At 36.3% G+C, this 25,575-nt stretch overlaps 1 protein-coding gene across 6 annotated transcripts in view; it reads left to right on the forward strand.

Moving 5' to 3' along the window:
- The window catches only part of eya1 (EYA transcriptional coactivator and phosphatase 1), a 77,548-nt gene that overhangs the window by 16,683 nt on the left and 35,290 nt on the right, over positions 1 to 25,575 (forward strand). For 2 of the 6 annotated variants that reach the window (XM_042751664.1, XM_042751665.1), the window contains exons 1-2: positions 16,879 to 17,288; positions 23,795 to 23,922. In XM_042751664.1, coding sequence (XP_042607598.1) covers positions 23,799 to 23,922 — 124 coding nt within the window. In that variant the 5' untranslated portion in view covers positions 16,879 to 17,288; positions 23,795 to 23,798. Of the gene's footprint in view, positions 1 to 3,379; positions 3,429 to 16,873; positions 17,289 to 21,921; positions 22,717 to 23,794; positions 23,923 to 24,475; positions 24,542 to 25,575 lie in introns of those variants that run through there. The other 4 variants (XM_042751660.1, XM_042751661.1, XM_042751662.1 and 1 more) reach the window with 4 other exon arrangements.

Raw genomic sequence — 25,575 nt, forward strand, 5'->3', positions numbered from 1 at the left:
CTCACAACACAGCCGGTCCCCATTAACATGAAACTATTGGAACATGGAGGAGCTCACATACGTTTTGCATCCTAACTGTGTTCTCATTAGTGCTTAAATCTGGCAAAGACCCGTTACTGCTGCACCCTGATGTTGAGTGACATGTGCAGAGTCCGTCCATCCCTTATGTAAGCCCTCTAACCACTCACAAACTTAGAGTGGCTGTTGCTGCCTGCTTACTCACAAATCAGTACCAAAGGCAGCAGTTCAGAAAGGTTCACTTTTTGGAAGCCAGCCGGAACTGCTTAAGGGTGATGACTTTTTCCAGGAACAGGTGGTCTAAGTGACATAATATTGGCCCAGTGTTGAGACCCTGCAATACAACTCCACCATGTTGCCAGAAATCAATTCATATGAATACTTAGATATTAGAATATTTGCCAAAATTTGCTTTTAGCAAGAGGATAAAAAGATGAATAACTCTGAAAGTTGCACTTCCTCCGCTTAAGACCCTTTTTGAAAATGCTTTGGCTGAGAAAACTATTTATGATACAATGTTAACTACTGGCACATACACTTTGGACTGGAATGCCATTCAGAATGCAGAAAATATATTTAGTTCTCACCAACAGACAGCAAAAGGCACCACTGGGTCTAGCTCAACACGAGAACAGTTATTTTTACCACAGTATGGACTTTCAATTATGGTAATGTGTTTTCTAGCCCCTTTAAGAACACTTGGAGCAATTAATGTCGCTCCATTTGCTGAAATGAAATATGACACTGCTTGACAGCTACGGAAGATGTAATTGGTACGTTTTGTTAACCTAAATTAAGTGGATGTGATCATATTATAATATTATATAATGTATATTATAATTTGCAAAATGTAAATAAAATTAACACATTCTTATGTAAATTTACACTACTGTTTAAATTACTGTTTAAAATTTTGGCTCAGTAAGATATTCTTTATTTTGAATGAAATAATTATTTTATTCAGCAAGAATGCATTAAATTGATCAGAAGTGACAGTAAATACATGTTACAAAAGATTTCTATTTTAAAAAAAGAAAACAGCTCTTTTGATCTTTCTATTCATCAGGGAATCCTGAAAAAAATAAAAATAAAAAACTCAGTTTCCACAAAAATTTTAATATTGATAAGGCATATTAGAATGAGTGACACTGAAGCCTGGAGTAATGGCTAATAAAAATTAAAAAAAATCAGCTTTGCATCACAGGAATAAATTACATTTTAAAATATATTAAAATGGAAAACAGCTATTTTAAATTGTAATAATATTTTTTAGTTTTATAGATTTTACTGTATTTTGATCATATAAATGCAGCTTTGATGAGCATAAGAAACTTCCGTACTTAGATGAAGCTGTTTTTTGAGAGGTATTCATTGAATAGAGACAGATCAGGAAAGTGAAAGTAAGGTGCCAATAACTCTGAATTCTGATTGGAGAGCAACATTTTGAAGCTGTAGCAGAAAATAACGCAATAAGCTATTCAAGGCTGGTAGTTACAGGGATTTTACCATGATTAAAATGTTAATGTCTGCAACCACTTATGGTTTATTGCCTTATTCTCTTTATGTATGTCATTGTTTCTTATTTGAGATTTTAGTGAATTAGCAGCATTTCTGCATTGCAGAAAACAACCACACAATCCTTGCTTATTTCAAGAGCACCTGTATGATGTTGTGTTTTTAGGTCTCTGTGACGTTTTCTTCTCCACCAAAGCTTAGCAAGTCCACCAGGCCAAACAGGGATAAAATGCGAACAATACGCAGAATTACCTGAATGGCAGGAAGACTAGAGCAGTTACCTGTACCTAAGCAACTGGAATCCCTGTGTTTGTATTGAGTCACACTCAAGCTGTTCTCAAACTTCATTCATTCTGTTTATTTGCTGTAGTAATTGCTGCAGACTTGTCATATCAGCCTGTTTGGTTTGTCAACGGAGTGACTGGAATCTATTCAAATAAGCTCTAAACAATTGAACTTTTTCTTAAACACTTCACATGCTTGTCTGAATTTTAATTCAATGAAAAGAAATGAGTCAGAAAGTCTATTAAACAAACAGAAGCTGTCACATCCTGATATAAGATGTCTCGAGGAGTCATACGGAGCAACTGCCCAAGGATAATCAAATCTTAAATTTCTGAGAAAAAATATAGTATCAGGATTCAGAGAGGCTTTCTGCAAGTTAGATAAATTTCCTGTGATTTATTTTCAAGTTTTAATTGTCTTGGAGGAGCCTCCTTATTAGAGTTTCAAACCCATTGAGATAATGAAACCTTTACCCTCCAGGCAGGCATCTTTTTCCAATGACAGTAATTTACATATGATTTATTTAGAGAACAAAGAGGCTCGGCTAATTTTATTTGGAGATTTTCCTTTGTTTTAAGAGTCATTAGCAGCTCAGCCTAATCTAATTTGGACAATTTCATCAGGCCATTTTGGAAAACCTCTCCGAGCTCATCAGAAAGATGCATTTATTGCTAAGTGTGCTCTATTGCATTAGCACACAATAAAGCGACCAGGGACTGCTACAGACGTTTGAGTGCAATTCAGTTAACACTCTGCCAATTCGTTTTTTATTGGGGCGCAATCAATTTTTATTCATTTTAAAAACCAAAAGGCTTTCTTTCATTGTATGCCATCTCCCAGCTTATTATGAGGCTAAACAAATTACGCAGTTGTTTGCACAAAATGCTAATGTTTATGGCTATGGTTTCCTCTTTTAAATTGAAGCCTGTGTCTGAATATACATTATGCTAAAATGAAATTCAAACGCTTATTGTCCTTTGCCTTGTATCATTCAAGGATTTTTATTTACCACGCCTTATTATGAAAAAATTAAATATGTACTTTATGTGTTTAATATGTAATACTGTATATATTCAACTTTTTATAAATGGTGGCGTATATGTAAAGTTTAAACCTTTATGTATAGTAATGTATAGTCAGGCTTTCATTATGCAAAAAAAACCTTTCTAACTTAATATTTAAAAAATAATAATTTATTTATATTTTTATGTTTTTTTAACACTATTTATTTTACTTTTTAATTGTATTGAATTCTTTAATTGTTTTGTGCTGTGGTTTTTGTTTTGTTGTGATTAGGTTGTTGTTTTGTTTTGTTTTGTTTTGTTTTGTTTTGTTTTGTTTTGTTTTGTTTTGTTTTGTTTTGTTTTGTTTTGTTTTGTTTTGTTTTGTTTTGTTTTGTTAAAAAGGCAGTGGAGTGTCCAGGAACATTGAACTCCAATTTAGGGAACTGAATGTCTAGTTGGGCACTTGTCTATTTTACAGATAAATGAATAAATGTTATATTTAATGAATGAAATAATTATTAATTTGAGTTTAAATAATCTTATTGTCTTTCTTTCAGAGGTCATGGGGAGACCGAGAGATCAGCTTTGTTGGAAACCGGATGAGTGGTTAGTTATTCATTCAGTGTTGCCATGTACAAAGGTCAGTATTCAGAAATATCTGACCCGAGAATGCAGGAATTGACCACAATCATTAAATTTGAGAAGTATTTGAAAACTGTTATTTACTTTTTAACAGAAAATCGGGCCAAATTTCCTTTTCAAGTTTTTCTTTTGAACCTGTACACAATTAAAACATTACCTGTAACATTATCCAGGTATTGCAATGTGTCATGGCGTGACATTCTCAAACAGTCATGTGTGATTCATTCAAACATTCCTCCACTATATGAGTGACCTGCGGTTCTGTGACTCAACTTAAATCCACCCGTGTTATGATATAATGTGATGTGGACGAGCGTGTGTGTGAGTGTGTGAAAAACCTTTAACACTTGATATCTGGATGGCACAAAATGGCTTCAGCCAGAACATTACCTAGATGTGTATCACAGGCTCAGAGGAATTCCTCGGCTTCTTAAGTGCTCCTGAAGACAAGACATGCAAAAAATCTCCCCACAAAAAAAGCTTCCTAATGGCTCCCACAAGACCGTGATATCATTTATTTTTTCGGATCAGATGTACAAGTTGTACCCTTCATAATTCGTAAAGGCACATTTGACCTCAGCGGTAAAGGAGCTTTTTCTTTTCGTTGCTGCCGTTTTTCACATGCATTTAGCCCTGATGCATAGGTATATCGTTTTAAAGCACTAAACTATTAGTAAGATTTATATGACAGACTGTGATGTAGGCCAGCTGATAAGCCGTGGCTCTAGAAATGCTTTCTACACATGATGAGATGACAACATATTATTGATTTGTCTTTATTTAGAAGAAGCCATTAAATAATGTATGTACTCATGTGTGTAACCTCCCACTCCTGTGCTCCCTCAGCCCATTAAAGCAGCACAGCGAGCACCCATGTCCCACAAACGTCTGAGATCCTTGGGCCTCCATTTAATTAAATTATCTCATAATGAAATCTCCTGTAATGAGATTAATTTTAATTATTCATCAAGAGCTGATTTGAGTAAAAGACAACATGAATAATTGATCGCGCTGCTAAACATTTTTTTCAATTCATCACCTTTTGCGTTGGTAAAAGGTACAATTTATTAAAGAAACCACAGCTGATGGTGTTGCAGGCCAAAAAAATGGTTCTTCTGTAGCATTGCTTCAAAAAAAAAAAAAAAAAAAAAAAAAAAACCTTTATTTTAAAAAGTGTATGTTTTGGCGAAAAAAAAAAGTGGTGTAACCATTAAGTAACATTACTTAACTTAATCACACGTCTTAATGATTAAGGCTATATTTACACGACAACGATGTAGTCAAAAATTTAAAAGTTTTTCCCTTGTGTTTTTATAAAGTTTCATGTATACATGACAACGTTTTCAAAATGATTCGCGTTTACACATATCTGCAAAATGGCAAAAAACGTTGTATTACGTATGCCAGGCCTGTAGTTGGCGCTATCACCTTGTTAGTAAACAGTACCTGTTGCCGTGTATATATTGTGCGTCTCTGCTGTTTGTTGTAATATTCGTGAAGTAAGTCCACACTTTGCTAAAGAAGTATTAGCAAACTCTTGAGCAGCAACAACAGTTACATGTACTCTGCCATCTGTCTGCACAGCGTACGTGAACACGCTGATGACATATCCTGTCTGCGCGAACAGGTTGCGCTGAGTTATGCAAATGCATATTTGACAGGCAGGAAGGAAAGCCAATTAAAACGCTCGGACCGAGCGTTTTGATTGGACGAACATTTCTCAGTCCTACGCCTTCCACAGAATATATAAATACATATAAATACATTTAGACCACTTAACTTAATGATTGCTATCGGGATGTGAAGAGACTTTCAACCAAAACAACAAAAAAATCACAATCACCTATTGCACCTTTAACAATAAATAACCCTTTTCAAAAGTTTATGGGGAGTCACACCACGTGACATTTTCCAACCTGAATCTTGTAATGTCATAAAGTCAAATCATCTGATATTTTAAGAGACATTGATCTCTGACAGGCTTTGTTTTTATGAGGTGGCATGGCTCAGTAATCTTTAATTCAGTGTTTATCGTTTTGTGTTGAGGTCTATCTGTTGATTCTTTTATGAAAAACAAAAATGTTTTGTACTTAACATCTTTTTAATATTTTCATTTGACAAAATAAAAAAGTTTGTTTATATTTGCACATTATGCTGTTTACAGTATGTCATAAATATGCTGTTTTGTTCTGATCGTGTTACTGCATGCAGCAGGGAGCTCTTAACTAGTTGGCGTTGGCACCGGTTGGGGCGTGTTCCCTTAGCATGACAGATTGCACCACGGTAACCTAATCTTCTATTTCAAATTCTGCTCTCCTGGAGAGATAAAAATAAGGAACAACATTTGCACTCTTCTGCCTAATCAGCCTTTTCCTTCATGTATTAGAGATGTGTCTATAACGGCCGAAGACAAGAATGTCAACTGCATAGCAAGCTGCCTCCTTTTATTAGAGCTTTTCAATATCTGATCAATTATTCAGGCCCAGAGCAGCCGTTTGGTGAGACAGAATTTCAGCGAGCTTGTAATTTTGTAAAATAGCATAGTCATCATGTGATGGGTCATTCTTTATGCCGGTAAATGCAGAAGAACCTCAAGAGACAGAGAATTGGTGAGGTTTCACTTTGTCAAAGACTTCATTTACTTAAAGGTCACCCCAAAATATATTTTACTCACCTTCATAATCCCGGATTGTGAAACACAACGGAACACATCTTTAATAATGTAGTGGTTATTCTTTTCCATGCACTTGCAAAGGAATGGGGACTGGAGTTTTGAAGCTTCAAAAAAAAATTGTTCACTGAAAATTCTCTCCTTGGTACATTCATGTAGGAAGTGGCATATGTTTGAATTCTTTTGAATTGATTCAGTTGATTTGGTTCTGCAAAACAGTCTGAATGATTTGTTACAGTACGAATCTGTCTGATCCAGATTCTAATAACCCAGGAGTTTATCAGGGAATAACAACATAAATTTTGGTCTGTTTTTTTCACATAGAACACTTCAGAACACTTAAATTAAGAAAAAATGTCATGTGGTGTAACCATCAAGTAAAATGTGACATTTTCCTTACAACTGTACACATCATTAAAAACTTTTAGATTTTCAAATATTTAAAATATACATATATTAGCTATTTTTTGTTTAATTTTTAATTGATAAATAATTTTATAAATACATTTTTAAAAAATCAATATGAGTGATTTGTTAGCAGATTGGTTTGACGATTGGTTCACGGAATTATTCACAGATTGGTTCATGATTGATTTTCAGTTCCTAATAATGCATGTGGTTTATCAGGAATAACAACATAAATTTCAGTTTGTTTCTCACACAGAAAAATTCAGAACACTAGTATACTAATAAAATACACAAATTGTACTAATTACCTGTGATTCCTTGATTAAATGCAATCTCTTTTTGGTGCTTTTGTGTTCTTTCGAATGCTTAAAAGCTCCAGTCCCTATTCATTGTTTAATAGTAAAGAGCTACTAGCACATTATTCAAAATTCTCCTTTTGTGTCCACAGAAAAACAAAAACAAAATGGTTTTTGAAGAATAATTAAATTTTAATGATAGTAACTTCTCCTTGAACTTTGAAAATTCAGAAATTGTGGTAAATACTAATATATAGAAGGTGCACGGTATCATACAAATGCAAAACACCATCATAGTAGCAGACATCACACTAAATTAATGCAAAAAACATTTATTTACCAACTTAACCCAAATGCACATAACTTCCAAAAAAACAAAATAAACTATAAATTATTTTAAAAAGACTGTCCATTCTAAGATGACTTTACAGTATTTCACCGTAAAATTAAATGAAATGTCTTGTTAGATCTATTATTGTTTTTCACAGTTTATAGTAAGAAAACTTACTATACCACAGTTAGCAGTTTTTTTTACTTTTACAGTTAAAATGGTCTTTTACATTCCTTTTTTCCCATCTCCAAAAGGGCCTCGCCTCACTAATCCACTGTTCTAATATGCATCTAAAGACAGAAATGACAGCTGTCTCTGCTGAGTAGCCATTAAAACTGAAGCTGGATGTCATTTCCATTCTTCTAGTGAGTCTAAGCCAGGTGCGGCCAAGAGGGAGAACAATTCCAGCCCAGTGAATGAACAAACCCCCAATTACCCTGAATGTCCCTCTGGTAGCTTTCATTCAAGCAAATGGCTCCTCTAATTGACCTGACCAGTCCTACCTGTTTCACATCCAAATCCTGGACTATTCTTCTGCATTGTATCCATAGCAACAGGAAGTTTTTGCGGCCTATAAAAAGTTGCGAGTCGTGTAACCGAGACTTGGCAGGGAGTGTTACCATGGTACGCTTCTCTATTTATAGATCAATCTTGCTGTGAGCTGTGAGTTATACCCCTCAGACATTTCAGGACGAGACTTTGGATATCACTTTACTTAATGTTTGTTTAAAAAATTATGTTTTGCGCTGTTTTGTTGTTAAGGAATTGACGATGTTAATGCAGCATAGCATTCACAACACACTTTATCAAGTCCTTCAATACTCTTGTTTTGAAATTTATGACAAATCCATTTTTTATTTTTTTTTCAAACGAGACTGAATCATGTTAGCCATCTGAGTGCAAAGTTAGTCATCCTTCTCTTCGTTTATCATCATTTATTAAAGTCAAACCCTCAACATATGGACGGCCTGCTAATGTTATTGGATGCAGAGGATTTTATAACCCTGTCTGAAGGCATTCAAGTTGGCCAGGCATCATATTTTTTTCTTTTTCTGTGTGTTTTTCCAAAAAATGAAAGTGTGAGTCAACGTCTCCCATAAACATTTTAGTCATACGAATCAAATGAAGAGCAGCAGGGATTCTGTGAGCCCGTGTTTTAATGGAAGCATTTCTCATAGCGGTGTCAAACCTCCATCATGGCCTGTTTTTTTACGCAGTTTTTTGCTTGTGAAAACACTTTTCACTCTGAATCTGTGTCACCGATGAGCATTGATTACTGCTTCCTGTCAGTGTTTTCTTGTCACATTTCCATAGGCTGTGACAGTAGGCAGAGGTCGAAGAGGGTCTGTGAACTTCAAATGCTGTTTTGAAACAACTTTTCCTCTCCGGCGTATCCATTACGAGGAATCCTGCACATCCCATTCAGACACAGTGATATGATACACCCTAGTGAAGTCTTTGAGCAAGTATACTACATGCAACCGAGCAATAAAAGCCCTTTCCCTGCGGTTTTGGTGCACAGAAATGTGTTTGTGAGGAAAGTTCAGAATGTATACATCTGGAAATGAACATCCCTTGCATATAGTGGCTTTACTTTTAAGTTTGTTACTCTTTTGAGTATGTCCACGACACCCCACTGGTGTTGAGATGGGATTTTTTGGCTATCATGCCAATCATTGAGAGGCCTAGATATATAGAAGACAAGGTTTGACATATTTTTGAAGAGTTCAGCTTAAAGTCCCACTAGGCAATTTCCATTTCCTCAAAGAGGAAATCACCTTCTGAGGCACTGCTCAGAAAGGAAATAAACATGGAAAGTTGGCACGTCAGTCCAGAAACTGTGACTTTGTTGCTGCGGCATTTTAATGTGAAGTGTATTTGATGCACTTGCATCATGAAAAAGTCTGCACAAAGTTGGGGTGCTAGATTTTTATTGTAACTAAAGGCAACTGTCTTTGCGAGTTTTGTCAATTAAGTAGACGAGACCCAGAGCCCGAAGTCACGGGGAGTTTGGCCTCATTGGGGGATGCTATTAGCATGTGTCTTTGCTCTCTCTCTCATGGATAGTCCTAAACTGTTATTAACCTTTGGTTATTTTTGAACTTCTGGTCATGCTTCAAGTCACTTTATATGACGCCAGCATGATGGGAGGCAACCGCTGGCCAAGCAAGCTGCTAATATTTCACACACTTCAGGGGCCACTGCAGCATCTTCCTGTCCTATAAAACGAACGGTATTCCATATCCAGATAATCCGAGTGTTATTTTAAATGCATATACATAAGGAAAAGAAAGAGCCAGAGAAGTTCAGCTGTTAAACGTCTAAACTAGAGTTAAAAATGAAATCTGCCGCCCAATAGCAACCCTGCCATTATATATGGTAAGCAGCCCTGAGTGATTTAATTATACTTCCTGAAGAGCAAGTGTGGAAATATTTTTAGTACAGATTGTTTCTAGCTGCTTCCTCAGAGTTGGTAGGCCGAAGACGTTTCCCAGGCATTTTAAAAAATTCTAAACTGTTTTAATGTGAAAGCTTAAGCAATGTAGAGTGGTCCATAAAAGTTTTGTTTAAAACTTTCTTGCAATTTTTGTGTGTGCATATATAATTCATGCGTGTGTGTGTGCGTGTGAGAGAGTATATATATATATATATATATATATATATATATATATATATATAGGATAGATAGATATGTGTATATTTCTTAAATATAGATATGTATGTGTGTATATTTATATATACATATAAATATGCACAGTACACCCACATATATTATGTAAACATAAACGAACTTTCATTTTGGATGCAATTAATCGTGATTAATTTGAAAGCAATTTTGTGTGTGTGTGTGTGTGTGTGTGTGTGTGTAATAAGAAATAAGCATATTTTGTGCTTAAATGTGCTTGAAAATGCATATTTTTTAAGAAAAATAATAATTTTTAAATAAATGGCCCCTTTTAAACTTTTGTTCCCAACTTTTTATATTTTGATATATCTTATTCATTTATTTGTTTTGGGCCCACTGTATTTTTATTTTTTTTTGTGTGTGTACTAAAATGTATTTTAATAAACCATGAAGAAGTTGTTTTATGCTGAGAGAAAACGTATGTTTAGAACAAAAGGCCTTTCACGATGCCTCCATTGCTTTAACCTATGATGCCTACATATCAATGAGGCTGCACTTTTCTAAGCTGTGGTATCATCTAGCACATTTACACTACCCGCTGAGGCACACACGGATCCATTTCTCCCTTACGCCGAGACGCAATCATATTCTCCCTCTTGCATTCCTTCCATGCGCCTGCCCCTTCCCTGGAACTGCCCACTGCCATTGTGCAGAATGGCATTGCCCCAATCAAAGTGGCTTTCATCTGGCCAATTTAAACAGACAACCCCAACCAGACATTTGCCTAATGTGTTTTTGTGTTATGTGGGCTCCTGGCTTCACAAATGTCAGCCGGCTGGAAGGAAGCAGTGGCTCTAACCTCTGTAGTTTCAGTGCTCTTCCCCCACTGGGAGTTCTGCTGGCCTGAAACTAATCCCGCTGCCTGAGAGCCGAAGTGTCCTCCCTGCAGGGGAGAGCCCATTTCGGGGGCCAGGGAGCGGCGGTCTGGCCGCCGCACTCTGCTGACCTGGACCCAACTGGGGGAGGCAGCTGTGAAGGCTGGGAATGCCACATTTCTGACCAAAACCAAGACTGTTGGGCCAGCGCTGACAAATGTTCCTGTGGACGCCCGGCATGCTTGCTCGGAGTCATTTGAAGGGGGCCTGAAAATTTATTACGAAACGTATTGGTATTTTAGAGCGCAGCTGATTTAAATTTAGTGGAGTCAAGCAGACTTTCCCATTCAGGAATTTAAGATTCCAGTTATGTTTTATGTGTATATTATATATACACACTGTACCATGCAAAAGTTTTTGTGTGTGTTTGAATAAATAAATAAATAACACACAAACACTGCCATTCAAAAGTTTAAGTTCGTTGAGATTTTTTTAAGGGTTCTTAAAATTATCTTATGTTCACCTGCATTTACTGGATCAAAAATACAGTAAAGATAGTAATTTGTGAAATATTATTGCAATTTTAAGTAGCTATTTTCTGTTTCACTATATTTTGAAATACTATTTATTACTGTCTTGCAAAGCTGAATTTTAGCAGGCATTACTCCAGTCTTTAGTGTCACATAATCCTTTAGAAATCATTCTAGGTATGCATATATTATACATTCTGAAACATTCCTCGTAGTTGTGCTGCTTAATATTTATGTGGAATCCACCTACTTTTTTTAGCATTCTTTGCTGAATAGAAAGTTGAAATTAACAGCATTTATACAAAATTTGATCTGAATAGTCTTTACTGTAACATTTAGATCAATTTAATGTATTCTTGCTGAATAGAAGTATTAACTTCTTAAATAATTTCCTTAAAAAACTAATTTTTTTTTAAAAGTATGTATATTTTAAGTAGTATTTTTGCTTATACTCCTGACCAGCAGTTTTTTGTGGCACATGATGCCACTCTTTTAGTTGATGTAGTCAGTGCTTGATTTCTACACTGAGGCACTGTGTGGTTCCATATGACTTAGTGACTTACAGCACCTGCAACTTATTTGGTAGTTTAGTTTGTCAACATCAGCACTGCCAAAACAGTGGAAATACGGCCAGGACATTGAATGGACTAACATTTTTTTAAATGCATTGTCCAGAGTGCACTCTTGATTGAAAACACAAACAGCTGAAGTTATTTCAAACCTTGCCATTTTTCTCTTCTTTTTAACGACAGCCAATGGCCCGAGTACAGCATTTAAATAAACACTCCAGTAGAGAGTATGTCCTGTATATCACCACGATCCTCTGTGATGTCTTTCAGAGTAATAGGTCTCTGCAGTTCGCCTATTTTGCTGTTTTTTCAAAGCCCTAGAGAGTAATAAACTGCTTTCTTGAGGATCAGAGGGCCCTCATAGAAATTCACCAGGTGTGCTTGGATCCTCATAAAGTGCGGCCTGCAGTGCACTCATGGGTAGAAGTGTCCTTTGTGCCGCTCTTAAACAAACACACTGTTGGCATTGATGTTTTTTATGTCTCTGATTTTTCAAAGTACAAACATCATTGTAGTTGGAAATACACACTGATGAGTTGCAATCAAATTAATGTAATTAACTGAATATGAAACATATGTATCATATTTTTGGTTGTTCTCCAGTTTGTCTTTCCGTGATTGCAAATTTCGATTTATTCAGCTCTCTTTTGAGGTTAACCAGCTGAATTATTCTGATGAGGAGAAATCCAGTTGTTTCAAAGGCATTGCGTATGAACATACTTCCATTAGTTCTAGCAGATGAACGTGATGTTTGTTTATAGAGAAATGGAGCTTCACTGCAGCTTTTATTCACCACTTGAAAGCACTTTGCTTGCTATAATTTACCTTAGGGGGCTTTAAAATTATCTGTCTGTGCTGTCGAAATCTTTATTGTGGTGACAACTCGTCATCATCATCAAAGATTGCCCTGGAGTCAAATGAAGCCGGTTTTTGAACAGTGGGTATGGTGTTCTGTCGAGCAGATACTGTCTGATTGGTTCTCCTGAAATTAAGCACTGCAGGTTGGATCAGCAAATGTAGTTTTGGAGATTGATGATGCAGTCTGTGGGATCAGGCAGGAGGAGAGAAAAACACCCACTGATGGAGTCGAATAATCCATAAAACGTCTCGTACATTGTGTTTGAATTTAGCTTTGCCCATTACTTCTGAATGCAACAGAACTGGATTGAGTTTTTCAGATTAACAATTAGAATCCTTTTTATTTGTCTTTATTCGTCATAACTAAACCACTACTATTCAAAAGTTCAGTGGGTTTGGTAAAAAAAGTCTTTTATGTTTAACAAGGCTGATCAAAAAGTGCAGTAAGAACTGCTATATTGTGAAATATTATTACAAATTAAAGTAACTATTTTCTATTTAAGTATATTTTCAAATGTTATTTTTTCCTGTAATGAAAAGCTTAATTTTTAGCAGTCATTGCTCTAGTTTTCAGTGTCACATGATCCTTAAGAAATCATTCAGAAATGATGATTTGCTGCGCCAGAAACATTTTTTATTATTATCAATGTTGAAAACAATTGTGCTGATTGATATTTTGTGGAAACATTTTTTTTTTTCAGGATTCTTGTTTAAAAGAAAAGTTTTAAAGAACAGAATTTTATGGTCAGTTGAATGCATCCTTGCTGAATTAAATTAATTTCTTCCTTTCAAAAAAAAAAAAAAAAAAAAAATATAAATAAAAAATCAGCCCACAAAATGACAATAAGGATATGTACATAAGACAATATAAACACAATAGACTGTTTCCAGCACTGCATATTATTTACATTGTCTTATTTTACTGTTTACATCAATTTTACTGTACAGATGATATAATAAGGCACTGTGCTAAATGGCCTCATAAACTCATAAATACTAAATGTATACTGTGATTTGTAAGTAACTCTTTCCTTTTCTCCCTGGTAAATTATCTTTTAAAGTATTAGTAAAATATTAGTTGTTTAGAATGTGTTGATTTATACCAAAGGTGTCAATAGTCAGTTTTTGTAGCTCGGTTATTTAAAGCAGAAAATGTACTCACTATAAAAAGACTCCTTTAAAGTATGAAGAAAATATCCAGTATCAGCTGCTTGGCGGCTTGGTAAAATCTCCTCAGAGCCAACTCTCCCATCCTCCTCCCGTCAGGGACATGAATTTAGAGGCCAATAATTATTTTCCCTCTCGTTAGTAGGTAAATATTATGTAAAATGTGTAAAAAGTTAGGCCTTTCATTAGGCAAAAACTGAAGTTCAGGTTTCGTATCTTGGGGGAAGCTTTAGAGTTTTATGTTCTGGGAGACGGGCAGAAAAAGCAACTCGATCTCCTTCAAAGTGTGACATTGTGTAAACACTCTGGTAGCGGACTGCAAACAGCCAGTGTTGTTGTGTTGGTTAGCATTAGCATTATTAGCATCACAAAGACTGTATATTTTCTCAGTTTTCTCAAAGCAGAAATTGCTCATAGTTTGAAGAAGTGTAATTGTGCTATACAATAACAATAATGACATTCCATCAGGGCATCCATTTATTGTCTTTCAGCTGAATTACTTTAGTGAGTAATGAGTAGCTCAACTTCAGCCAGTTGCTTTTAGTGGCTCAGCTGTGGGCAGTGCATGAATCATAGCATAATTATGCATTTGTGACATAATTTCTTGATAACCCCCGGTGCAATGCAGGACACTGTAGATCCCCCCATGTGTCTAGATTTCAAGCAGACATCTCTGCAGCCTCCCAGTAAGACTGCAGAGTCCCATCAACATAATCCTTAATAAAGAACGGCTTCACTTTTAATCTTACCCACTTCTCATATTTCTAGCGTGATATAGTTTTTGGCAAGTAATGTTTTAGCACTGATGTCAGTCTAGGACTATCAATGCATCTTTGTTAAGTCCACCATGGGCACATAATAGGAACACCGCGAGCTTGATTGTCTAATTCTAAAGGGCCGTTTTGCTAAGTGTTTAAGTCTAGCGGAAAAATAAGGCAGTTAAGGCTTAGATTTCAGAACTAAATATATTTGAACATTCTCACACGACAGTATTACACAATATATTATCATATTATCAAAACTTTGAAACTAGCTTTATACTTTGAAACTAGCAATTTGTTTATTTTCCCATGATATGAATTTAGTTTAGGTATTTATGGCCTTTCATGTTAGTGAGTCAATATATCTCTCAGAATCTTAATCTCAGTCTTACTGAATATTATGAGAGATCTTTCACCTGATATTGTGCTATTTATAGTAACAGTACAGTAATGTGAAACATACCTTTCCGTTGACGTTAAAGCTTTGCTTAGGGGAAATTGAAAGTGTTTGCTTGGGAGACAAACAACTTGGGATAATTATGCTGTGCAATTTTAAAATATCTGCAAAATTACATTGAAAGTTAATTTTATGTGCGAGAGAGGGGGTTATAACTCGATTGGCGTATAAACCCCTCAGCTACGCCGAATAGTTACTTGAGATCCCCTCTGCATTTATTAGTCTATTGAGTTATCAAGAGCCTCTTCAAAATGCAATATATTTAATTTTCTCAGGCTGAAATGTGAAACGCCGGCTTTTACCTGTAGGCACATCTGTAGCATAAACGCCTGTGCATTTGCATGGCAACTGCTTTAGTAGCACCACATCTAGATGAGGAGAAGTCAAGCTTGGGTCTATTTATACTGAGGTGAACGGCAGAGGGTTGACCTGCTGTCCCATATATGGCTGCTGAGTCCATTTCATTGTGACACACCAGCATCTTGAAGGTGTGTGAGTACATTTGTGAGTGTGTGTTTGTCTTTTTAGCCACCTCGTAGCTTATTTGGGGATTTTTTTTTTTTAATTACATATTTCTTTATTATATTTAGATTTTAGATATTTTTAATAGAAATCCACTTTACATTTGTTTGTTTGTTTCTATGTGTGTGTGTTCTTTTTATTATTTTTGTATACAATAAATGTACTTATATTTTTATATATACTTATATTTTATATACATTATATGTATATGATGTATAATATACACATATGCACATGTTTGTTAATATATGTTCATTTACATTTTCACATGTTAATGGTCTTAATAATGTAACATAATGTTACGTGCTGTAATGTAGCTTAAAATTACATTACAATTAAGACCATTATATTAACATATAATGTTATTTCATATTGTATGTATATACACACACACACACACATACACACACACATATATATACACACACACACATATATGTAAACAAAAACTTTTATTTTGAATACTACTAATCCTTTTTTACGTTTTCTGAGAATTAAGCTTTTTATATATATATATATATATATATATATATATATAGATATATATATATATATATATATATATAAAACATATGCTGCACATATATATTTGTACACATACAAATATATATTAGCATATCTATCTACTAGCTATCTAATTCAATTTAAAAATAAATGAAATTGCATGTTATATTTTTATAAATTTGTATGTATCTTTATTTCAATGTATATATTAATTAATATATATATATATATGTGTGTGTGTGTGTGTGTGTGTGTGTGTGTGTGTGTGTTATATTGAGAGATTCACAGCAGATCCACAATAGGAATGCATCTCATTATGTAATAGATTGCATTTGGTAGTATTCCATTGTGAGGGAGCAGTGAAGGTAAACTTTGGAAACAAATGAAGTAATAAGCTGGAGCAGACAGACGGCAGTCATTACCTTTCAAACAGCAGTGAACAGTCTACTTGTTGATGGAGGGCTTCCACTATAACGCTGATCGGACGAGCCAGTTTGCTTCAGTAAAATCACCTCCATCATTTACAAACTATATTTACTTAATGCATACCTACTAGGATCCTTTTGTCAGGGACAAACCAGAGAGAATCAGCCACAAAACAGAGCCAGTTTGTGGGAAGAAGAAAATAAAAATAAACGGGAGAGAGAGAGAAAAAAGCTCTGCCCTGGGGCTGTGTGTGTGCAGAGCCACAAGATCCAGCAGACTAGCAGAGATACATGCAGGATCTGCCGTTTCATTGTCTTAGGATCACTGATACAATCTAGAGCAATCTTAAAGCTGTGAGCGAATGACATATGTAGGACTGGTGTGAAGAAAACTCCCCAGTGCCTCCTCCAAACTAAAGTCTTCCTGTGAAAGAGAGAAGCGAGCAACTTTCTGCGCTTTCAAACTGCATGCTCCCTCCCTCCCTCTCTGTGTCTCTCAACTGGCTCTCTCTCTTTCACTCTTTTTTTCTCTTCCTCAGACACTAGCTAGTCACTGCCTGCAGCAGTAATCGGACAACTCTCGTTCTTGCTCGGAGTCTGTCTCTTGAGATCTAGCACGGGGCTCCATGACTTTTCACCCTTAAAATGAAAAAGAAAAAAGTTGTCTTTTATCGCTAATCTGCGCATTTGAAGTCAACTCTGAGAGAAGTTTCTTTTTTTTTAAAAAACTTCTTTATTTGCTCTGGAACGGACAGACACTCAACAGAAGATTGCAAAAAAGGGAGGAATAAAAGAAAAAGTGCAAGGATTCTACCATAATTGTAGTGAGTACTGTTTTGATTAGTCTTTTCTTCTACTTTTATTATTTTACGCGTCTCGTGTTGAACTTTTCACATAATTTTTAGAGTTACATGGGTATTTGCAGCTGTGATGACATAATCAAGATCTAGATTAAATAGAAATATTTTTAAAAACGCCTTCTGATATTTTTATGTTCGTCAATCAGGAGTTGTTTGAATGACAAAATTGCAGTCCTTCAAAACTGGCAATATTATCAAGTTATCTCTCAACCATTTTTTTTTTTTTAAATCTACACTTAATGTACTGTTAAATCCTCAATAGTGTCGGTTTACTTTATTACATTTAATAAAAGACTGTAAAATATATATATATATAAAACTACTTATGTCAGTAACACCATTTTCAATAGGTACACAAATGTATGTTGCTGTAGTATATATTGTCAGAATATTTTTAAAAAATTATATGCAAGTTCATAAAAGCTAATTGCTGTTTATACATGTAAAGTGTTTAATCTTTTTTAAAAAGCAACATGTTGTATAGTAATTTGAGTTCACATTTCTACAAATTTGCAATTTCAGTTTTATTAAAAAAAATTCAATGAATACACACTTTTTATTTTAACATACAATTCCTTATAAAATACAGCTTAAACAGTTTTAAGTCTTTAAGATGCATCATGTCACTTTCACCGTTTGCCACTCAAATTTAAATCCCCAGTGACTCTCTCTCACGCCTGAGAACTCACGCACCTGATTCACACCTTCAGCCGTTTCAAATTCACCTTTTTACATCTCCTCAGCCCTCAGGTGGGGACTACATTTTTGATACTTTAAAACAGGTGTACAAGGCAATGAAATAAAAGATTGCATTGTAAATAATGATCCCATTTTGAGTCCTCGATAATAAGTTTCTATTTTTCATCCATCAAGAAAAAAACCGAAGATTCTATTCAGCTGGCAGAATAAACAAAACCAATTCAGTTTTAGCAGTTGACATCCAATGCCATCTGCTGCAGGCAGGAATGCTTCAGGGTAGACAGACAGGCAGACTGGTGTCTTGTAAGACATCAGCAGGCAGCCACCAAAACCAAGACACCCGTACATTTTTGAAAGAGTTGTTTTCTATGAGAGGATGTGGAAGTTTCTTTGAGAATTTAGCATTTTGTGTTATCCAGTCAAAATATGCAGCACTTGTAAATATTTCTCAAAATGTATAATGTTCTTCTTTACTTTATTCTTGTAATTTTAAGTTTTTGTACATTAGTTAAGAAGCACTGGAAATTGTTTTTTAAATCTGCTTTTACTTTATAATAATTGAAAAATCATCCAACGGCAGCTGTTTCCCGGCTCGCGTTGTTTTTTCCAGAGTGTGTTAATACGGTGTTGCCTCCAGCCGCCCTCTCTGTGTTCCTTTCGCACAATAACCCCGCTTATCTAATTACCTCATAATGGGCTGCTTGATTTGGACTGTTTACACACTGTATTTGTTTTAATAAGGCATAAGTTCGCCTGCATTAAGCTCTTTCTGATAAGCCCTCATGCGTTCAGCCCCACGACGTGCCGTTGTTTGCTGAAGGCCCAATGCGTTCCGTATGTGTGCGGCCGAGCTGGAAACGGTGTGCGGTGAAAGACACAGGGTTAATTGAAACTGCTGCGCTCCACTGTTTATGAGATAGAGACAGCGGAAACGGTTTGTGGCGATTAGTTGTTTACTAAATACAGTAGAGTGTTATTTTGTTAACATGCCACTGTTGGTCTCAGGAAAATGTCGCTCAGGGAGAAGGAAATAAGGGCTGAGAAGCTCAATTGATTACGGCTCTTCTACATTCACAATTCCTTTGTGTTTGTTTACATGTAATCAAGGAGTTTGTTTACTTAAGCAGAGGAGCAGAGGATGAGCTAAACCTGAGTATCTTTTTTTTGTTCTGTTTTTTTGCTTTTAGGATGTCTGTGTAGATTCAGGTTTTAGTGTTGAGAATTAAAGAAATTAGGGGAAAGAATAAATTAATGAAAATGTTTAACAATAAAATCTGTTTTTCTTTTTTATTATTTAAATTAATTGCAAAGGAGTGTTTTTGTAAAATTAAAAGCTGAGAAAAAAAGTATGCATTAAAATGTGATGCTTTTTCAGTAACAATTTACGTGTTCGCAGTGTGATCGCCTTTTTTCTGTGACACTGCGGTGGGGAGAATTTGATCAGATGTGTATCTTAAAACTTCACTGCTGGACACTCAAAACGGATGGACTTCTGGAAATAATTTAGCGAATTAACAGATTTAATGTAGCTGCGCTGTCCATCGCTTGAGCTCCATGTCAGATTGAACAAAATGGAAGAGACGTAACAGAAAACCGCAGCACGTGTTCGGAATGAAGATTTTAATTACACAAAATTTTAAAAGTTTAAATTGTTTAAATGAACAATTAAAAAAGTCAATTGATTTTTATGGATATGTGTCCAAGTGTGTGTTTCCACATAAATATGTGTCCTTTTACTTGATAATTGATTTAAATTTATTTTTATAGGCCTCATTTATTATTAGTATATATTGATTATCTTAATGCATAGTTTTCATGTCATTTTTTAATAAAATACTATTAGTATTTTAGTACATTCACAATTTTAAATCCATAATTTAGTTACGGGTGGAAAAACTTTAAAGCCTGTACCTGCAACAAAATAAAATCTGATATTACAAGCACGCATTTCTCATTCTGTTCTTTTTTTTATGCTTAAGGTAATCAATGTATTGCTGGCGGTGCACATTTCTTTGTTTTATGCTCTCAGAGTCCAGTGAAGTGTAGCATTTTGTAAACTGTGTCTAATTCTAGTCACATCTGTGTTCAATTGTTGTCTACATCGACATTCTTTGCAAGTGGATTTATTTTTCCTGGGCCACCATGTGGATTCAGCTGACCAGCTTAAGTTGGGATTAGTTGTTTTAAAGTTATTTTGATTAAAGTGTTGTTTTTCAAAACTAGTAACTTACAACACATGTTTTGCATAGTCTATGAAATTCAAAAAGAGACATGCATGTCTTGCCCTATAAAATTACAATCTTGTAAACCGAGGCTGGAAAGCAGGCAGGGTAAAGCGAATAGACACTAATATTTCATTATAACTTTTTAAATAGTTTGTTTAATAATAAAAAAAATATATTATTTGAATTTAAATAGAATTGACAAAAAAATCCCACAGTATAATAAATACCACCAAATATTTCAGCCGTGCTTGTTATTACATCAGAATTGAAGTATTCAGGTGAATCTCATCCGTGTCGGAGCGGCTCAGACAGCCCGCGTGCTCTACAATGATCAATGTTAAAAGCCCGGCGGTGTTTGCCGATAGAAACGCAGCGCTTGAAATAAGCAAAGCGAGACAAAAAGCCATGCAAACAGTCGTGAGTGAAGCGTGTTTGGCTTTTTTGATGACACTTCCAACGTAGCTCTTTGTTCCCGAGAGCTTCAAAGACAGCTCAGTTCAGGTTGAATTCAAGCGCACATCAAAGATGCTGAATGCAATCCTTTTTTGTTTAAACAATAAATATTTAGCAGTACAGCACAAGGGTTTGTTTTTGCTTTTAAAAAGCCCCCTGGCCCCTCCCTTCCCCGTTCACCTGGTGAAAAATCACCTGCTGGATGAGGGGCTTTGCCATGAGACCGGCATGCGTAATGCCTCATAAGCTCAGGGCGCTGAATGCAGGCCGTAGCAAGTTCTTTATATCCCTTCCTTCTTTATCTCCCTTGTCTTGCAATGAAACAGCTTGTGCTGAACTTTTTATAGAAAGCCAAAGTACTGTTCCCAAGCTTAGGATGATGTAAAGAATGACTTTAGAGCACAAAACTGTGTTAATATGACTAGACGGGGTCAAGAGAAGGAGAAATTTGGAAAAAAAACTTGACCATTATTCATCACAGCACGGACATTGTGGGAAGAGGGGGGCCAAAAACACCAATACCAAACAGCTCAGGTTACTACATCATGAAAACAGCCCAGCATTAAAAATTAATGCAGGGATTTTTCAGACCTTTTGGTGGAAAGGCCGAATAACCGTGACCTAGATCCAACAATTTGGCTCCGGTCTGATATTGGGTAATAGCGCCGCAGGTATCAGTGCAGAAGTGGATGGCAGAACATAATTGTCAGCTAAAAAGAGTAATAGCGGCATTTGAAGTATCATAGAAAACATATGTGGCCCCATAGGTTCCACTCCAACTGTACAAGTGCACTCAATACGTTCAGCTCCAACTTCTTATACAAGATACACCAAATATGTTTCACTATGTCTTATTGTTGAAGATGCACTCAGTAGTACCTATTTGTCCCCCAACCCCTCAGGCGAAGTCCCAGTCATCCCCCTGACCATCATTAGGAACTGTCAGTGCGCCTGGAGCAGGAGTGTAGATAAATTTCAGATAGTGTCAATTGCAGATGAAAGATGCTAGGGGTGTCATGCTTGACTAGCTTCTGTTCAACAAAGTCCCATCTCTCTCAGCCTTCACCCCCCTTCCCTACACTTCCAGAGGCAACAGCGGCAGTGACCTCGAGCAAGCGCCCCTGGTTGGCTCGCCCAAATCTAACCCCCCCCCCCCCCCCCCCCCCCCCCCCCCTCCTGGTCACCCACCCCTCCCTTTCCTGCTTACCTTGGCTAAGCCGCTTTGCATGTTGATTGGGGGAGGACTAATCCAGTTTGCAGCTGTCGTAGACCAATGATGAATCACCTTTCCGTCATTCGGCCTGGGAGGAGGGAAGACCTGGAAGGAGGAAACAACGGTGGAGGGGTTGAGCCTACAGACAATGTGCCTCTCTGTTCCACTGACTCCTCTCTTGCCATTCTGTGTGAGAATAACAAAAATGTTTTCTCAGACATTGTCTATTGTGTCACGGATGGCTCTTCACAGAGACATCGAGCTGAAATAACAAGGAGTGATATTGTTTTTAGGGTCCTGGCAGGTGGAAAAGGAATAGGGAGAAAGAAAGAAAGAAAGAAAGAAAGAAAGAAAGAAAGAAAGAAAGAAAGAAAGAAAGAAAGAAAGAAAGAAAGAAAGAAAGAAAGAAAGAAAGAAAGAAAGAAAGAAAGAAAGAAAAGAGAGGGAAAACACTATTTGACATAAATGGTTGAGGTCCGTCCAGTTTCAGGTAAGAGCCAGCAGCATCATTGAAAAGCAGCCACTTGTTTAGTAAAGTTCAACGGCTTGAGACACTTCAGGAGAATGTATCTGGTAGTTTTTGTAAACTGCTGGACGTGTGAAAGAATCAAGACAGAGAGAGTTAGAGGTGTTAGAGAAGGAAAACATTTGACATATAAGCTTTGTGTCGGAAACAGACGTTGTTTAAAAAAGCAAGTTGAGTTTTAACATCTCTATCGCATGGATTATTTTTCCCCCGTTTTAACTGCGACCATCTGTAACGGATATTTTATAGCTGATCAAGAACGGCGGCTAAAAAGAGGTATGATAATCTACACTGATAATGCGTTTCTTATTTCCTCCTCTTTGTAATTCATAAAAATCCAACTGTTTGTTGATAGCAGTGACACAACCATTCCTAATTGATTCTGGCAGCGCAGCACACAAGGCATCGCATTTTTGGCGCAATTAGCACAATAATGCTTTTCTGGAGACTGATGTGTGTTTTAGTTTTGCGGCCGCATTCACATCACACACAAACACCCGTAACATACATCCAACCGCAGACGCACACTGGCCTGACCTTCCATTTGCTATGCATAATAAAATCCCGCGAGTGTGCGATGGAGCCAGTAGAATAATGTTTTCAGTGGCGTGGCCCTCGGTACATAAACAAAGAAACAATTAAGACGCTCGCCAGAGCAAACATCATGCTTTAGTGAACTCTTCAGTCGCTCTTGTTGAGGTTTGAGGCCTTGCAATCACAGATCTCTCTCACACGGCCCTGGCTATTGCTGTCTCAGATCAGAGATCGCTGAGGGAAATGAACATTGTATGAAAATTGCAGCAGGCCAGTGGTGGTTAATTTTTAATGCTTAAAATGAGAAAGTCAATCAATCATCAGATGTCTCATTAATTGTTAAATTTGTGTCAAATGTCATTTGATGTGCCTTAAGGGAATGACCTTAAGTGGATTTCTCTGGAGAGCTGCTGGAATGTTCTTGTTTTAATGTAGTTTGTTTTCGAGAAAGCTCCATTTTTTTAATTAATTATTTAAATAATGATAATTAAACATATAGATCTTTTTTTAAAAATAATAATATCAAATTATTATTATGGTCCTCTTTTTTGCTGTTATTCTCCAATTTTATGTTGTTTATAAAGGTAATAAGTATTGTTTTACATGCATCTAAAATTCTATTTTAGCTTCAGAAAAATGTCAGTATTGGGTTTTTAAATATACATGCATTGTATTATATAATATTTATTTATATGTTATGTAGTTGTTAATTGTGTATTTTGAACGATCACTCATATTTCAGATCTTACGCGTTAGTTTGAGTGTGTGTGCATGTGTCATTCAGTATCATGTGACCATTCTGTGTGTCTCTTCCTCTCAGGTCTATGGAAATGCAGGATCTAGCTAGTCCACACAGCCGAGTAAGTGGAAGCAGTGAGTCCCCAAACGGTCCCAACATCGACAACTCACATATAAATAACAATTCCATGACACCAAATGGCACTGAAGGTACGTCTCCACAGCCTCCGGTGGGCCATATACCTTAATTACTGTGGATTTATTAGCGCTACAGCACATGGTTTTTAACCTGCCCATTCCCTTTGTGTAACAGTTATGCACCGTTAAGTTGTGAAAAGTTGAATCCGTGTTAAAAATCTGCAGATTTTTGCTCTGTTGGATTTGTGATATGCTTGTCATGTCAGGGGGATTCATATATTTCAATTTTTAATAAAATTAAATTTAAATATACATGAATTTGAAATATCTGTTTCCCTGACCTCTAGAATATCTTAATTCTATATTTCTACATAAATTTTTGCAAAGGCATCAGAGCAACTTTAGCGCTACATTTTAAAAATGACTCAATGCATGCACTAAATAAACTGTAGACCTTTCAGTGTTTTTACGGATCATGTTACAGCCCATAAGAACTTTATTCAGCTCTGAAGTAGTTTACATAATGTAATCTTGACTGTGGTTTTCTCCCATTTCTGTAGTGATAAGCCCCAACCTGTGACAGTGCAGATTGTCATGTGTCCTGTCCCATTCTTTCTCCCTATAGGTGATAACATCACTATGCTTACCACAGCTGACTGGTTGTTAAGTTCTAGTTCACAGTCCGCTGCAGGTTTGTGCAGTTCTGGCGAAACAATGAAAGGACAATACTTGGCGTCATATGTGAAATTACACGCGTTATATAGTCATTTCAGCCTGAGGCAATTCTAACAATTCCATCTGATTGCATTCACAAATGTGAAAAGCCAATTTGATGCGCTCACATCACTTCAACTATTGTGCCTTTCATTTGGACTCGTTTGGCATTCTGTGTTGTGTTATGGTGAATCTGTTGAAAGCATGGTTTGAGACTTTTTGGCTATGATTCCAGACCGTCAATGAATGGTTAAAAAGCTGCGGGCACACGTAATGTGCGTTTAGCTTTTTATTTGATGTTCTGCAGGACGGTTTTATGGTTATGTGTGGTATGTGATAAGACTTGACTGCACTAGTTTCTGCATGTGCCGTGCCACTATTTTCCCGTATCCCTTCGAGAAGGAGGGGTGGGGGGAGCGTTGGGATGTATTCAAACCGCTCCCCATCGACATGTGTTCCTTTGAGGGAGAGCATAGCTGCAACATGTTCGACATGACAAGCTGATGGCTACCTCAGCCATGAGGGATTTCAGTGGGCATGACTCCGTACCCACATTGTGAATTTTGCTTTCATAAATGTAAACCTCCACCCCACCCCCTCCTGAGACAGACATGGATTCATTTCAAAGATCCGGGCCTGTCTAAATGCTGTGAAATCGTCTCCCGGTTGCCCTCATTGTATTTCGGAGCGGTTGGGTCAAACGCATTTTATACACCATGCATTGCCTTGACATATCAATTATGCTGCACGTCCATGCATTCCACAGTTTACTCCTGCCATTAAATTCCACCTTTTTTGCCTGTTTTCCCTTGATGCTACATAAAACCCTTCCGGTAAGAAAACAAGTGACTAATAATATTTAGAATACATCGTTTGGCATTAAATAGAAGTTCAATGTTTTCAATGTTAAAAAAGAAAATAAATAAATAAATAAATAAGAGTATGTTATATAGCATTCAGAGTTTGGAGTTGGTAAAACTTTTTAATGTTTTTGAAAGAATTCTCCTATGC

This window comes from Cyprinus carpio, chromosome B24, assembly GCF_018340385.1.
Source record: "Cyprinus carpio isolate SPL01 chromosome B24, ASM1834038v1, whole genome shotgun sequence".
Lineage (NCBI taxonomy): Eukaryota > Metazoa > Chordata > Actinopteri > Cypriniformes > Cyprinidae > Cyprinus > Cyprinus carpio.